The sequence below is a fragment of the Leptonychotes weddellii genome, chromosome 4, assembly GCF_054177405.1.
Source record: "Leptonychotes weddellii isolate Sample4059 chromosome 4, ASM5417740v2, whole genome shotgun sequence".
NCBI classification, from domain to species: Eukaryota; Metazoa; Chordata; class Mammalia; order Carnivora; family Phocidae; genus Leptonychotes; species Leptonychotes weddellii.
Genome location: NC_138372.1, coordinates 161,233,854 through 161,249,378, shown reverse-complemented (window position 1 = coordinate 161,249,378; position 15,525 = coordinate 161,233,854). Strand labels below are relative to the sequence as shown.

At 43.7% G+C, this 15,525-nt stretch overlaps 1 protein-coding gene across 1 annotated transcript in view; it reads left to right on the top strand.

Moving 5' to 3' along the window:
* The window catches only part of ASAP1 (ArfGAP with SH3 domain, ankyrin repeat and PH domain 1), a 331,802-nt gene that overhangs the window by 183,533 nt on the left and 132,744 nt on the right, over positions 1 to 15,525 (top strand). The window contains exon 4 of the mRNA XM_081817140.1: positions 7,554 to 7,626. Coding sequence (XP_081673266.1) covers positions 7,554 to 7,626 — 73 coding nt within the window. The remainder of the gene's footprint in view (positions 1 to 7,553; positions 7,627 to 15,525) is intronic.

Here is a 15,525-nt window from a genome sequence, read left to right as displayed (position 1 = left end):
CCCCTCTCTCTTTTTTTAAAAAGAATTTATTTATTTGGCAGAGAGAGAGGGAGCGAGAGAGGGAACACAAGCAGGGGGAGCGGGAGAGGGAGAGGGAGAAGCAGGCTTCCCGCCGAGCAGGGAGCCTGATGCGGGGCTCGATCCCAGGACCCGTGGGGATCATGACCCGAGCCGAAGGCAGATGCTTAACCGGCTGAGCCACCCAGGTGCCCCGATGCATAAATTTTTTTTTTTTTTTTTAAGATTTTACTTATTTATTTGACAGAGAGAGGCACAGCGAGAGAGGGAACACAAGCAGGGCGGGTGGGAGAGGGAGAAGCAGGCTTCCCGCCGAGCAGGGAGCCCAATGTGGGGCTCGATCCCAGGACCCTGGGATCATGACCTGAGCTGAAGGCAGACGCTTAACGACTGAGCCACCCAGGCGCCCCCAACTTTCCATTTTTTGGCTAAGTTATGCAAATCAAATTTTATTTTAAGTTGATCATTTCCCCTTGTGTAGCAGCCTCATTCAACTCATATTAATCTTGAAACTAACAAAGGATAACATCTTTACCGCTTCCTTTCATATATGCTGCTACCACCATCCCCCTGCCCCCGTTTGCAGATGCTCTGTGCTGTTGCTTCCTCAGTGAGCCTCATCGCAACTGCTGGTGTGGCATAAGCTGTCACACGGAGGGGGAGGGGGGGCTCGGTACCCTGCACACCCACCCCTCAAGTTAATTGGGGCTGTGCTTCTGGCATTTGAGCTGAACACTGAAAAAGAGAGAGAGAGAAGGAGCAGCCCAGGCCCCTTCAGATCTGGGGAAGAGCTTGGAGAACAGAATTTTAGTAGTTGCCAAAGCTCTGATGTGGGAACAAGCTTGGTGGGTTCAGAAGGATCACAGGTGTGGCCTACACATGAGTAGTAGAGAGTGTGGGAACAGAAGTCTGAGGGCCGCGGGGCTGGATCACATAGGGCCTTGCAGGGACCTGGAGTTTATTATAAGAACAGGGACTTCATTCATCGTTCCTCGTGTGTGTGTCTTTCATTCAATTTAGCAAATTCTAATTGAGCATCTCTTATGTATAGAAAGAAACAAACATAAAAGTATTATCCTTACAGTGCTTTTAGTTGGTTGAGTAGGGGAAGAGACACAGGTACCTAAACATCTAAAATCCAAGGTAAAGAGTGAAATGATACAAGGTGTGGATAACCAGGGTAGCAAGGATTGATAGTTTTTGAATAATTGCCTTCATCAGTCTTATTAAAAGCAGTGCCGGGCTCCCCATGTACTCCAGCACAGGGCTCGGTCATTGTCGTTTTGCATGGCATGCAGCCAGGGAAGTAGAGGCAGATGCAATATTTGGTGGGCACACTTGACAGGTGCATGGCTCAGAGTACTGTTCAGTATGGGCCAGGCACAGTTAGTAGATGAGCAAGTAAATGATGCTGTAAAAACCCAGGTTGGATGATCCTCAGAGCAAATACTTACTTGCATGGTTTTCCCGATCCCTCCTCTTTTTGGAGCTAATGGATATTTTCCATTGTCATTCTCTTCTGGCACCTTTATTCACAGTGGTCTGCATTATCGCACTGGATTACTTTTCTGGGCTTACTCCTGACTCGCATAATTATACACTTACGCATTCTAGTGTATGGGGCCTTACAACAGATAAATAATGAATGCACTGATTTGGCGGTGAGCCTATACGAGAACTTCTATCTCTGTTTCATCCTCAGAGGCCTTATACCAATATTAATTAGGCATCCTGCCTCTCCGGTAGCCCGAGCATTTTGCTCCCCAGTGCTCCCTCCTCCCTGCAAAGTAGCATGATCGCTTGGTAAGTTGAAGACTGAAGCAGTCAGGTATGATCCAAAATTAGACCAAAGTAGCCATCCCTTGCTTTCCGTAGGAATTATTCCATAGGAATTATTCCGTAGCAACAATTCCGTAGGAATTACACGAAAGAAGAACATTTGCTTCTTGGTGATTAGGGGACAGATTACCTCTCTGAATGCAACTGAAAAGTGATAAAATGGAAACACACCCCCCCACACATTTTTTCCCCAAGTAAATAAAAGTTTTTTTCATTGAAGAAATCACTCTGCTAGTAGGAGTACTTGTTTCAAAGATGTTTTGCTGTCACTCCAAATGTTTCAGGAATTTCTCTTAGAAGTACCTCAGAGGTGAGGGTAATGATAGCAGTTTTTGAGCACCTGCTCAGTGCAAGGCCTTGTGCTTCCAGGTACACATTAATACATTCAGTGCTCAGCATCCCTAGAAGGTGGGTGTGATGGCTCTCTACCTCTGCATATCTCTAAGAAATTCTGTGCTGTTTTATTGAGAGCCACTGTTTCCTTTCTCTCTAAGTATATGCGTAAGATACAGCTCCAAAGGCTAATGCTTATTTTCAAAAATCACATTTATCCAAAATAAGAATAGTTTTTCCCACCTGAGTATATTGAAAAGAAGGTGCCATAGACTTAGGAAGTAATTCTGAAATAGAATATCTTACTGAATAATAACAATAGGGCTGTTGGTGCTCATTTTTTTTTTTTTTAAGATTTTATTTATTTATTTGACAGTGAGACCCAGCGAGAGAGGGAACACAAGCAGGGGGAGTGGGAGAGGGAGAAGCAGGCTCTCCGCTGAGCAGGGAGCCCGATGCGGGGCTCGATCCCAGGATCTGGGATCATGACCTGAGCCGAAGGCAGACGCTTAACGACTGAGCCACCCAGGTGCCCCTGTTGTTGCTCATTTAACATTAAGTATATCGTATTTCAGTAAAATGTTTTTTTAAGAAAGTTGCCAGAATAACTATTTTAAGGTACAAAATTACGCTGGAATGTGTAAGTTCTGTCTCCCCTGTTAAACCATTACTTTCAGTACCGTGTGGTCTTATCTCTTACACCTGTCTGGCTGTTCAGACATGTCACGTACACAGCCATCTAAACTTTGGCTCTTCAGGACCATTAGGGGAAGGATTACAGAGGGCCACGTTCTCCGAGTCCAAAACTTTATTTTGTTCAGCCAGTTTCGAGGCAAGTCTCATGTTGCATACTTTCCTGTTTTGTGGACCCGAGAGTATTGAGGAATTCATTTATTCAGGCATTTGTGATTTCATAAGCATTTTTGAGCATCTGCCATCTGCTAGGCACTAGGAATGGGAATTTAGCCATGAACAGGTTACACAGGCCCCTACCTTCCTAGAGCTTTTGTGCAGGGAGATGAATACAATAAAAATAAACGAGTCCTAAACGGGACCATTTCGGGATGCGGTGGTGCTGTGGAAAAGCCAGCATGGCGTGCTGTAGAGAGTAACCAGGCGGGCTGAGGCCGTGCGCTATTACAGGTTGACCGTGGAAGGGCACTTGGAGGAAGGGGCATTTAATCTGAGGCCTGTGTAAGAAGAAAGCCACCCATGGGAAGAGTCAGCTAGTGCAGATACCCTGAGCTGTCAGGAAGCGGGGCTGGATCCGGGTGCATCTCTGAGAATATGTGTTGTTGCACTCTTCCTGTGACCAAGGGATGCCACCTGTCCTGGAGGTGTACGAAAGGTTCCGTGTCCTACCCTGAGTGGCCTCAGACTCTTCAGGAATTTTGCGTCCTTATGTCCGGTTTGTATAATGTTTCTGAATCCCTCTGGTGGCCAGTTCTCATATAAGGCCTCTGTTGGCATGGCTTCTCTCAGTCTGTCTCAGCTTGGCAACGGCCTGTGCCTTCTCTGCCCGTTGAGATGACCAGACTTGTTAGGACTGTGAAATAACAGTGAAGAGTGTCCATCTCCAGGTCGGAAGTGCTTCTCTACATTAAAGCCCCTGCTCGTTAGTAATGTAGAGAGTGCGAAGCTGCTGTCTTGCAGGATTGGGGTTAGGGAAAGTGCTGTTCCGTTATTAGAGATCAGCATGTTCTCCTGGATGCCTTTATTTGTTAGTTCATCCTCCCTCTCCGCCCCCAGCCACCCATGTACCCTTTTGAGTTGAGTTCAACTGCAGATGCATACTTAGAAATGCAGGTCCATATATTAACATTGGGAAATACAATACTTTCATAGCCCGTATTGCCTGCCCCTTTTCTCTTAGCCTTTATGTAATTTTATGCATAGGACATGGGATGTCACTGCAGGTGTGCTTGCCTGGCAGTTTGCGGCACATTTAGACATGGGTTATTCTGGAGGGGAGCCCCATCTCACTGAGCGACAGCATCCCCTGCTTCTCTTACACATGGGGCCTGCAGAAGGGCATTTCACTTGGCTCCTTTGTGCCAGTGGCCAGACTCTAGAGTGGAGAAAGAGAAGTGTTACCCAGACCTAACTGTGACTGTAGCTGTCAAATGCGGATGTTATTAATAACCTTTCAAAGTACGCACGTGAACTTTACACCCTGTTCGTTTATAGACGAGTTGGTAAAAATTCAACATAAATTCTGAGACTTTTCCCGAGCGGGGGGGGGGTAGGAAAAAAGGGGAAGCAGATAGCTGGTCTCATAAAATGTTACGGCTGGAATCTTCCACAAATCTTTGCTCATTTGGACTCATTAACTCTCTGTGCAAGGACATTAAAGCCCACTCATTAATTTCTCTTTGAATAGATCCATCTTTATGTGGCCATCATTCCCCAAAGCTGGATGGATAGGTTATTTTCTTCCAGAAGCAGATCTTTTTTTTTCCTTCCTCAAAAATAATGAAGCAGTGGTAAGATCCAGGGGGATCACGGGCACATATTCCCGCTACCGTGGTCAGCTCTTGTCTTCCTGGATGTGTATCACTTGGCAAGCAAGCTGTTTTACTTCTCAAAAGCCCAGGGTTTTCCTTCAGAAAAAAAAAAAAAAAAAAGGCAAGAATATGGATATAAAAAGATAAATGGTAGCTATTATTGGGATTGTTTTTTAAATGTCCTTCCGACAAAAGCAGTTCATCAAAAGAGAAACCCATTAGATTGTCTCTTAAAAGAATGCTTATTTGCACTTTATTTGCATTACTTTCTTTCTCTTGAAGGCTCCTAATACCCTAAATGGCTTTTAATTTCTCAACTCAGATTTGTCTTTGAAAACAGGTGGATGGTCCCTACCCGCGTTAAGATGAGGCTCTATTTTTAGATCCAGTTCATCACAGACATCTCGGAATAATGCAGAACTGGGTAGCAGTGAGGAGGTCAAGTTGCCAGGACCTGCGTTCAGAGTCCTGCTCTGTGGTCCTGGCCAAGTTGAACCTTCTGAGCCTCTGTTTGCCTCATCTATAAAATGAATTTAATAAGAGTACTTCTGTCACAGGGTTTTTGTGAGAATTACATGAGGCGGTCTGTGTAAACCTCAGCACCCTTTATGCCCTGCTAACATTTATTAAAATGTTGTTCTCCTCCCTCTTTTCTCTAAAGTACAAATCTCAACTCCTTGAAATAACTCAAACCTTGTCTCCCGTGAAACTGCCTCATGAAACACTTGAGTGTGGCGTGCAGTGTCACGGTGTTCTGAGACGGTCGCAGACACTAACCAGATGAGCATTTTATATATAGTGAGAGATACACAGTGATTTTTAGAGTATCTTCTGTTAATGGTAAGGATCCTAGTCTTCCGCTTGGAACAGTTCTGGACAATGTAAAAGCTGTGAATGGGCTTAAAGGAAAATACTAAACAGAAGTGCAGGTGGGACGTGGCTGTGACAAATGTGTGGAGGTGGAAGATAAGCAAGGGAAGATAACCACGTCACACTTGCAGTCCGAAAACCCAGATTTCACCTCAGCATCCCGTTAGATTTGAGATCCGATAGACATTTGTGTGAGATGTGACTTTAGCCTCTTCTGGCTCTCTGACTTCGGACACCTTAATTAATCTTTCCTTCCCTCCCTCCCTCTCTACAAATATTTATGACGGTCTGTCACATTTCCTTATCTTAAAAACGTAGATGCTGCTTTATGGGGTTTTCATAAAGAAGCCATGCAAAGTGAGAAGTCACTGAAAGCATATATATCTCACCTACTTGGTATACGTCTGCTCTGGGAAGCTTAGGCCTGGTGTAGCAGGTGCTCCGGAAGCTTTCGCTCTCGTGTTATTCGGGACTTGTGTTGCAAGTGATAGAATCCCCGCTTCAACCAGCTTGGGGCAAGAGGAACATACTGTCTGGTGTACTCAGTCTGCAGGAAGGTTAGCAGTGACCTTGGGTGCCACTGGAAGGCAGGACTCCGACACCACTGCTCGGGTCTGGTGCTGTGTGTGGGTTATCATGCTGTCTGGCCCGATTGTTACACACAGATGGATACAGAACCCCTGGCGGGCCCCAGGCCCTCCTCCCCAGAAAGGATCTGCACCTTGCGGTCCCTGTTCCAAGGCCAGAAGACCTGTGAGGAGCCTGAGCCCGGTGTGGGTCAGGTGCCCACCCTGCCAGCCAGTGGGGTCCACAACTGGAAAGGGCAAGTGGCCAGTTGAGCCACAGGTTGAGAGTGGCGGGAAAGACCATCTTGCAGGACAAGGGAGTGACCGTTGCCTGCTGGCAACGCATTTACCCTTTCGTCTCTTTTCGTGCGACCTTCAGGGGTAGGACTTACCGTTGCTGGCCTTCAGTTTTCTCCTCTGAAGTTTTGAGGTGTCGATGATGTCATGGATGTGAGTGTACATTGAATGGTCTTAAATTTTATGTAGATAAGTTCATTATTACTGCTGTTACTGCTCATGCCTTCCAAATCTTGACACCCCATCCAGGAGTCCCCAGTCTCTGGATCGTTGACCCTCGGGGAAGCAGAGAGGGGGTTTAAAGTTATTTTAAGAAGTTAGGTCAGTGTGCCATATGTATATCTATTTTGAATACAACCCTTTTGAAATCTGATTTCGAATTGAAATACCCCTTCTGAAAAGAGCACGTATCCTAAGTGCCCAGTCTTCACAAACAGCACAATTGTATATCCAGCCCCTGAATGAAGAGTCAACAGTGACAGTCCCCTAGATCCTCCCCCAGCTTGTAGCACAAGTAGATTGATCTAGATGTGTTTATTTAACTCCATCTAAGAAATCATCTGAAAGCATTACCAGCATCATGGTAGCGTTTTCCTTGCTGTCCTTTTTCAGTAAACAGAATTTTAAAATACACCTGGCCTTATGTCATTTTTTTGTATGCTAAAAGGAATCTTCAGGTCACTCTTATTACACCCTTTTAAATGTTTTCTTCCTGGCTGAAATTACCATCAGGTGATAAGTGTTGGAACGGTTCCCGTAGTTACGCGTCATTCACGTCTTAGGCTTGCCTGCGTCCCTTCCCGGGTACCACCCTCTCCCAGTGAGAGAAGTAAGTCTTCCTCTATCTTAAGTGTCTTATATTTTCTTTCCCATGCGGAGCTTGGGGTGATAACTGACTGACCACCATGTTGTCAGCTTCACCCAGCACTGAGCTTTGTGGGACGACTCTGCATTTACCCCCCAAACATGACTCCTCAGATCCTGGGCACTTCCAGTCTCTGAACTGGTCTACTGTTCATAAATATGTCCGCATAAATATGTCTGTGGTAACTCAGCAAAACAAATGCCATTACGAATGATCTGCCAAGTTTTCCAACATCTTTTCCCCCCCGTTTTTCTCTTTTAGGCTCTAGACCAAGATAGAACAGCCTTGCAGAAAGTGAAGAAATCTGTAAAAGCAATATATAATTCCGGTCAAGGTAAGTACTTACCAAAGCAGACAGCATGAATTATATATAATGTCTACAGTTTTCTCTGTTATCTATAAGATGCTATGTTTATAGGAGACTTGATACCAAAGGAAAAATAAGTAGATCAAAGAAATTCAGCTTTTCTCTTTTTTCTCGGTTTCTTCTCAGCCTACACCGGTTACTGTTTCCAAAGTTAAACGATTAAAGAACCTGAGTTGCAGTGGGTTTTAGTATACATTTAAAAACTTGGCAGGGCTACGGGGAATTTTGTCACAAAATGGGACATGTGACATAGGAGCTATTGATCATCTCTCGTGTAGTTGGTCAGTCTGTAGCTCAGTGGCCTCAGTGAGGGACGCAAGGATCTTTCCTTCTGCCGTACACATTTGGAAATCAGTATTGGTGCTGGGCGTGGGGTGAGAGAAGGGGGGAGGTTGAACTGAAACCCAGAGGGACCGGCCAACCAGAGTCTATTCTTGTGGCTGAGGGCGTGTCCGGTAACCTGTATCACTGAATGTGTTAGCTGGGTCTGCTGACTTTGTCATCTTGGCAACAAAAGTCTGTTTTCAGGGGATCAGAAGAAGTAAACCTAGTTAAGATAAACAATGGCTAACCACAAGAAAGGGTAGGTTCCATCGCCCCAGGGAAGGAGAGGGGAGGCTTGGAAATGTCAAGCGAGTTTCAAGGTCTCTGACTCACGTCTTTTGTTAGGATTACTGTGGTACTAGCTCACCTACCCAGAGAGAAGGTCTGAGGAATCCGTTGTCTGTAGCATAACAAACCCCCGAGGGGATGGCAGCGAGTCCAATGGAAAGGGCACAGGCTTTGAAGTTGGACCAGTGTGGGTTTGTACCCCCACCCTGCCCCTTACTAGCAATGTAACCTTAAGCTGGTTACTTCACTTTTCTGAACCTCCGTCTTTTCTGTAAAGCACAGATTGTGGTTTTACAGTGTTGTTGAAGGGAGTTAAGGAGCTCATATCTATAAAGAGCCTATCACCTCAGGGCAGTTCAGTAAATGCCATACATTCATATTTTATATAAATTTTATATTTTATTTATATTCATACTCATAATTGTCATAAAATTTTGGAGTTGAAAAAGGAAAAACTCGACCTTCAGATACTTTATGGAACTCCCCTCCTTATCAGAGGTGGGAATCAGTCTCAGTAAGCTGGAAACCCAGTTGTCTCTTGTCTTCTTCAAAGCCCTTGGGCCTAATTGGTAACCCATTCTGTATCCTGGTTTCTTGATACCCCTCTCTCTAATTTCTTTATATCTAAAAAACACTAACTTCTAATTAAGATATAGGTAATTAGATGATTGCCTAGTTATGTAGTGATGTTTTAAATGTTTAAATATTTCAAATGTTTTAAGTCTTGGCCTAATTTATATAACTTCTACCATAGCTTCATTCTGATTTACTCCCAAAGTATGGTAGTCCCTTTCTAGATATTTGCAATTTGTGGAGAGGTGGGTGGGGCATATAACTAGGAGGTAGCATGAGGGGAAGCTTCTGAGGTGCTGATATTGTTCTGTTTCTTGATTTGGGGATGATTACATAGTTAAGTCCATTTTTTGATAATTCATCAAATGCTACACTTAAGATTGATGTACTTTTTTATATGGATGCAGGTATATTATGCATCAATGAAAGTATACATAAGATTTATATACAAATAGGTTTATTGAAGCATTGATTGTGACCATCCAGATCTGTTCTGGAAAAACAAAAAACAAATGGGGATTTTTTAATATCTATTTAATAGAATAAAGTAGTTTTTATGAAAAAGAAACTTAGTGTAGATCACTAACTTTATCAGTACTTGTTAAAGTAAATTACTTAACTTCCATGAATCTTAAATTGCCTCACCATAAAATGAGAAAATAGTATCTGATTTGCAGAGTATCAAATGGATAAATGAAGTAATATTTAAATCCACCTAACAAACTTCCTGCCACATCATAGATGCTTCACACGTGGGAAAAATGACAGCTAGATCAGCGGCATGGGTTCCTTCTCTATATTAATTCAGTCTCCTGCAGATAGCACTGGACCAGCCCAATTTTCTAAAGAGCTTAATGAGCCATAATCTGCCTCAGGAATAAGTGTCAGTTCTCCATAATGTTATGGTGTATGCTTGAGGCTCTCAGCTTACGAGTCACAGGAGACCTCTGATTTGCATCAGAATGCTGCTGCCATATTTACTCTGCTGGGGGCTCCACGTAACTCCTTCCCCTCCCCAGTTCCCTTGCTCAAGACGCATCCCCTCCGTGTCCTGCAGTGACCACAATCACATTCAGCTCCTCACACAAAGGCTCTTTTACTTGGTAGGGATGTGCTTCATCTTGTTCTTTAAAGGGCTTTCCTTGGTCACAGCTGTCTTGGCCATGACAGAAGGGAGAGGTTGTCCCTGCATGTGCGTAAGGTAGTGAGTGAGTTCAAGGAATGTGTGTGATGAGGGAGCAGCAGAAGGCTCGCTGAAGACAAAGCATAAGCTGACATCCTGCAATCTCCCTCCACCCCCCATTCCCGGGTGGGACATGTGTGACATTCTTCCAAGAATCTCCCAACTATCTTAATGCCTTGATAGAGGGGTAAACAACCTTACCTTGACAATGGCAAGGCCTCTGGTATCTTTAGGTCCTCTTTAGCATAGGAGAGTTCTTTTGAAACCTCCCTTTTCCTTACATCCCCCAACCCCATAGTATATAATCAGTCACCGCCCACAACCCTCCGGTACAGCAGCTCTTTCTGCCCACGGGTCCTGTCCCTCGCTTTAATAAAATCACCTTTTTGCACCAAAGATGTCTCAAGAATTCTTTCTTGGCCGTCGGCTTCGAACCCTAATAATGTCTTTCCTGCATCAGTGTGCGGTTTGGTTGCCTTTTCCTCCATGAGATTGTTCTCGCCTGGTGGATGGGGGCCACAGCTGGCTGAGCGTTGATCATTCCCACCCTGGATGGATTAGGGGTTCTCCTGTGTACTTTGCGGTAGGTCTCTACTATCTAACAGGGTAGCTTCTAGTCACATACGGCTTTTTAAATTTAAATTAATTAAAATACAGTAAGATTTAAAATTCAGGTCCCCCAGTCCCAGTATTCACATTTTGAGTGCTCAGTAGCCACATGGGACTAGCCGCTACAGTATTGGACAGCACAGACCCAGGGCATCCCCATCATCCCAGGAAATCACTTTGCTGCTCGAGAGCGTATGTCCCATTGTATTGTAACTGTTGACTGGTCTCTCTGGCATTAGGCCGGCAAGTGTCAACCCTGACTTTTCATGAGAATCACCTAAAAACACTTAAAACACAAACACAGGGGGTCCCTCAGGCCCACCTGCCAAGAGTTGTTCTAGAGTGAGGCCCAGGTATTGGGATTCTAATAAATGACCCCACAGGTATTATGCAGGTAAAACTGAGAGCTGCTGCACCAGCCCATGACCCACTTGATGAGGGCTGTTACTCTGTCTTTTATCTTTATATATTATGTATTTGTCACCATAGTTTATTAATTCAACAAATGTTTATTGAGCAACTGTTATATGATACTGTTCTGGGGGTTGAGGATAATACACAAATCAGAATCTCTGCCTTCATGAATTTTACAATTCAGTGGGAGAGATGGATGTTAGATCCCCAAACCAGAAAGGATTTTATCATTTAGACACTGGAAAGCTTCCCAAGAGGGATCTGATACAGTCTGACAGGGTGCTCAGTGGAACACCTCTCGGAGGATGTGGTGTTCACTGGGTGTTGATTGTACTAAGCTAAGCTGAGCAAGCCTCTGAGGTAGGGCCAACGTCACCCCCATTTTATAGATGGTGGGGCTGAAGCTTCAAGAGCCAGGCAAACTTCAGCAAGGTGCCACGCCTAACAGTAATGGAACTTGGCTCCAGCCTTGCTGTTAGCAGTTACTCTCCACCTGTCTTCTTCCTGCCATTTAGTAGGGGTTCAACAGATATGCAGTGAATTGCTCCATGGTGGCTAGAGAGGTCCCCGAGAAGCTCTCCGTGAATGGCTGTTCAATGTTTAATCATGTTTAATCAGGACGTGAGTGAGTCGCTTCAGTGTAACTTCCCAGGAGTGTAATCCCGGATGACTTTACAAGTTCCTAGAGAGAGGGGCCACACTAGTTACCATGTCCATGGCTTGGAAGTGCAGGGAGAAACTCGACCTCACAGACCGCTGGGACCTGATAGGGTTTCCGCCGTTACGAACGAGTGTAGCTTGTGTGAGCAGCACTGTGACATTTAATTCTTAAAAAATAGCTAGATGAGTAAAACAGTGGGGTTGCCGATCTTTCCATGATACATGCTCAGTGGAATCTGGGTTATTCCTGTCCAAGGGCTTTTGGCCTAATCCAGAGAAGCCACAGAGGCTGAACCCTGGTATCTGTTTCCCAGTGTTTTCATAATTTTCTTGTTTTCTCACAGTGCTTAAGTGACACAAAACCCATGTGATGTTCTTTAAAGTTCTAAGAAGGATTTCTTTATTTCTGGTTTGAGATGACCAGCCAGCCCACCACCACCACCACCTACCCCACCAGATGATTTGAACATGGTTTGTATTTATTTGACAGAGCGCACAAGCAGGGGGAGTGGCAGGGAGAGGGAGAGGGAGAAGCAGGCTCCCACTGAGCAGGGAGCCCTAGGAGCAGGGAGCCCCAGGATCATGACCTGAGCCCGACAGCAGACGCTTAAACCACTGAGCCACCCAGGCGCTCCTCCCCAGATGATTTGAAAGATGGGTTGAGAATGGTGAAGGGTCTTACTTTTACAATGTATTTATTATGATTACACATAAGCTTTATCAGTATGAATTGGAACACAGTATAATAACAACAAATTTTATTGGAAAGACAAGTTATCTCCCCAGAAGCCCTTTAGTTTGAAAATGGCTTGGGGACTTTGTCTCTTTCTCTTACGTCCCGTTGTGTATGAGGACATTCAAAAACAAAAAACTGAGTTCTGTGAACTGCTTGATCAAGAGAAAATTTTCCAAGCTATTCAGCCTTCCCATCTTGGTTCTAAGTTTTGAAGTGTTGATGTTATTAATCTGTGAAGTATATTGTCATTTAGAAAGTCTGCCTTGGTACGTGTGTCCCTCCCTCCCTCCTTCCTCCCCTCCCCCACTTCTCTGTTCCCCTAATGTATTTAAAATAGCTAGTAGTTTCTTGAACACTAGAGACTTTAAAATATGTTGCAGTCTTTGACACTTTTTCTTTCCAAAGGCAGAGCCTAATTCTCTTCTCCTGGAATCTGTGCCAGACTTACTACCCTCCTCTAATGAACAGAATGTGATGGAAGTGATATCATGAAATTTCCAAGTCCAGTTCATAAAAGAGATCACTTCCACCTGGGTCTCTCCACTCCTCCATCATTTGTTCTGGAGGAAGCCAGCCACCCTCTTTGCGAGGAAACCGTGAACCACCACTGTAGCGACTGCCAGCCCCAGTCATGCCTTCAGTTGCCTGCAGCCCTGCTGACATGCCGCCTCAAGCTTTGTACGAGACCCTGGCTCAGAGCAGTAGACGAGGGACTGGCATTCATAAGATTTCTGCCCTTGCAGACATGGGCGTGTGCACGCAAATCCCAGGCTCAGCAAAAGTCAGTGTGTGTCTCTTGAGAAAGAGGAGCTCGCTGCTTGTCAGTGCTGTTAAAAACACAAAGTGAAACATACCGTACTTTTATAAAGTGAAAGAGGCATGTATTTCGTAGAAAGCATGGATGCACCAAATTTGTTGTTCTGTCAGTGATCTAGTTGGGTTGCATTTGTTAATCTTTTTGAACAGATGTATTATTACATCCATGTACACTTTTCCTTGGGAGTGAAGACCAAGAATATTCCTGCTACTAGGTCTTTTTCTGTGATAATTTTTTTTCACAAATCCAAATGTGGATTTTATTATTAAATAGTGGCTTCCTTAAAATTCATGCCAAGATCTATTTGGAATACATTTTAGCTTATTAGTAACACATGGTGCCCCCTAGAAACACATAACATTGTTAGTCTGAAAGTTGGGACTCTTTAAATCCTTTAATTTTAGTGAATAAAAAAATGACAGTGGTATGTAATTTGATTGCAAGCATATGATATGGAAGCCTTATTTGCAAAATAGAGCACGATTGTCATAAATAGTTCAATAACCTTTTCACATTAGGGAAAAAAGCAGTTTCCCTTTGCCTTCCCCCTTTTGGTTTAGAATTATGGAGTGAGTAGTTTTATAAGAACATTTGTGTTTTCTAAATCAAAATTAATGTGTGATGTTCGCCCCAGATTTTCATTTTGTTAATTTTATCTATTTTAAGAAATAGCTCACAGTGTGTGACGAAATCTAAGATTTTAAAGGTAAGGTGCTAAATTCATCAGTGGATAGGAAAGTGAATGGTTTTGTATCTAAGTAAGTTCATTTTAGCTCTTTTAGTTAACATTTTGTCAAATTTAAAGGTATAGTAGGAAGTGAATTGTAACGAAAATTGATAAATTAAGTTTGGTGTCTTACCATTGTATCATGTAATTAATACCTGTAGTATTCAGTGGGGAGAAAAAGTTTCCTAACTGATATAGTTAAGAGATAAAATAGATTAGAATTTTAATAGAAAGATGTGGAAGCATAAAACGTCAAAAGGTATACAAAGAGCACCTGGTCTGTTTAGGAAATTTTATATATTTTTTGCTATTTTCTAAGTTTGCAGATTATCATCTGATTTTTGAAAATTTTTTGAATTAAAGTAAACTTGTTAGTAAAGAAATAATTTTAAAGATTTTATTTATTTGACAGAGAGACACAGTAAGAGAGGGAACACAAGCAGGGGGAGTGGGAGAGAGAGAAGCAGGCTTCCCGCCGAGCAGGGAGCCCGATGCGGGGCTCGATCCCAGGACCCTGGGATCATGACCTGAGCCGAAGGCAGACGCTTAACGACTGAGTCACCCAGGTGCCCCTAAAGAAATAATTTTAAGCCCTCAGAAGTAGAAGGCTTTAGATTGAAATTGTAAATACCTTTTGGTGGTGGTAGTGATTTAAGCAAAGTCTAAACAAATTACTGGGGCCTGCAAGGCATTTTGCATTTGTGGGTCCATCATTACTCCTTAGGAGGTGAAAACAAGTTGAAATAATGAGTTCCTTCAAGATGGTCAAGGAAGGAAGCTTTTTCTAAAAGGAAGTATACTTATCCAGGAGAGTATTACTCCTCAAATTGTGAAGGGATAAAATAGGAGGAATTTTTACAACTGCATTTAGAAAATCGAAGTCTCTTTCTAGAGTAATCTTGTAACTCCTAGGCTGTTTAAGAAGTTCCAATTTTCATATTCAAGCCATTGGCTGAAATACTGTTACTTAAAATCAGAGGCTATCTGGGTGTGTGGGGGGAGGTGCACACACTTCATCTGCTGGCCTGGAATGAGGGCTCTCAACTTTAAAATGAGTTAATTTTTTATGATGTATGCACTCATGGGAGCATTCTTTATGAGAAATTAAGTCATTTTATTTTTTTTTTAAATATCTTATTTGTCAGAGAGCACGAGTGGGGGGTGGGGGGGAGTGGCAGGCAGAGGGAGAAGCAGGCTCCCCGCTGAGCAAGGAGCCTGATGCCTGATGTGGGGCTTGATCCCAGGGTCCTGGGATCATGACCTGAGCAGAAGGCAGACATAACCGACTGAGCCACCCAGGTGTCCCAAGAAATTAAGTCATTTTAAATAAAATTGGGAGTGCTCATTCCACAACCAGTACCTTGGGTTTTTTTTAAAGCCTCAAGATGAAGAACAGAAATACTCGGTTAAAGGTAAATATAAAAACACATCCTAGACCTTAACAGTCCAAATTTTGTAGAAATAACAAATTACATGGGCGCCTGGGTGGCTCAGTCGGTGAAGCATCTGCCTTCAGCTCAGGTTATGATCTCAGG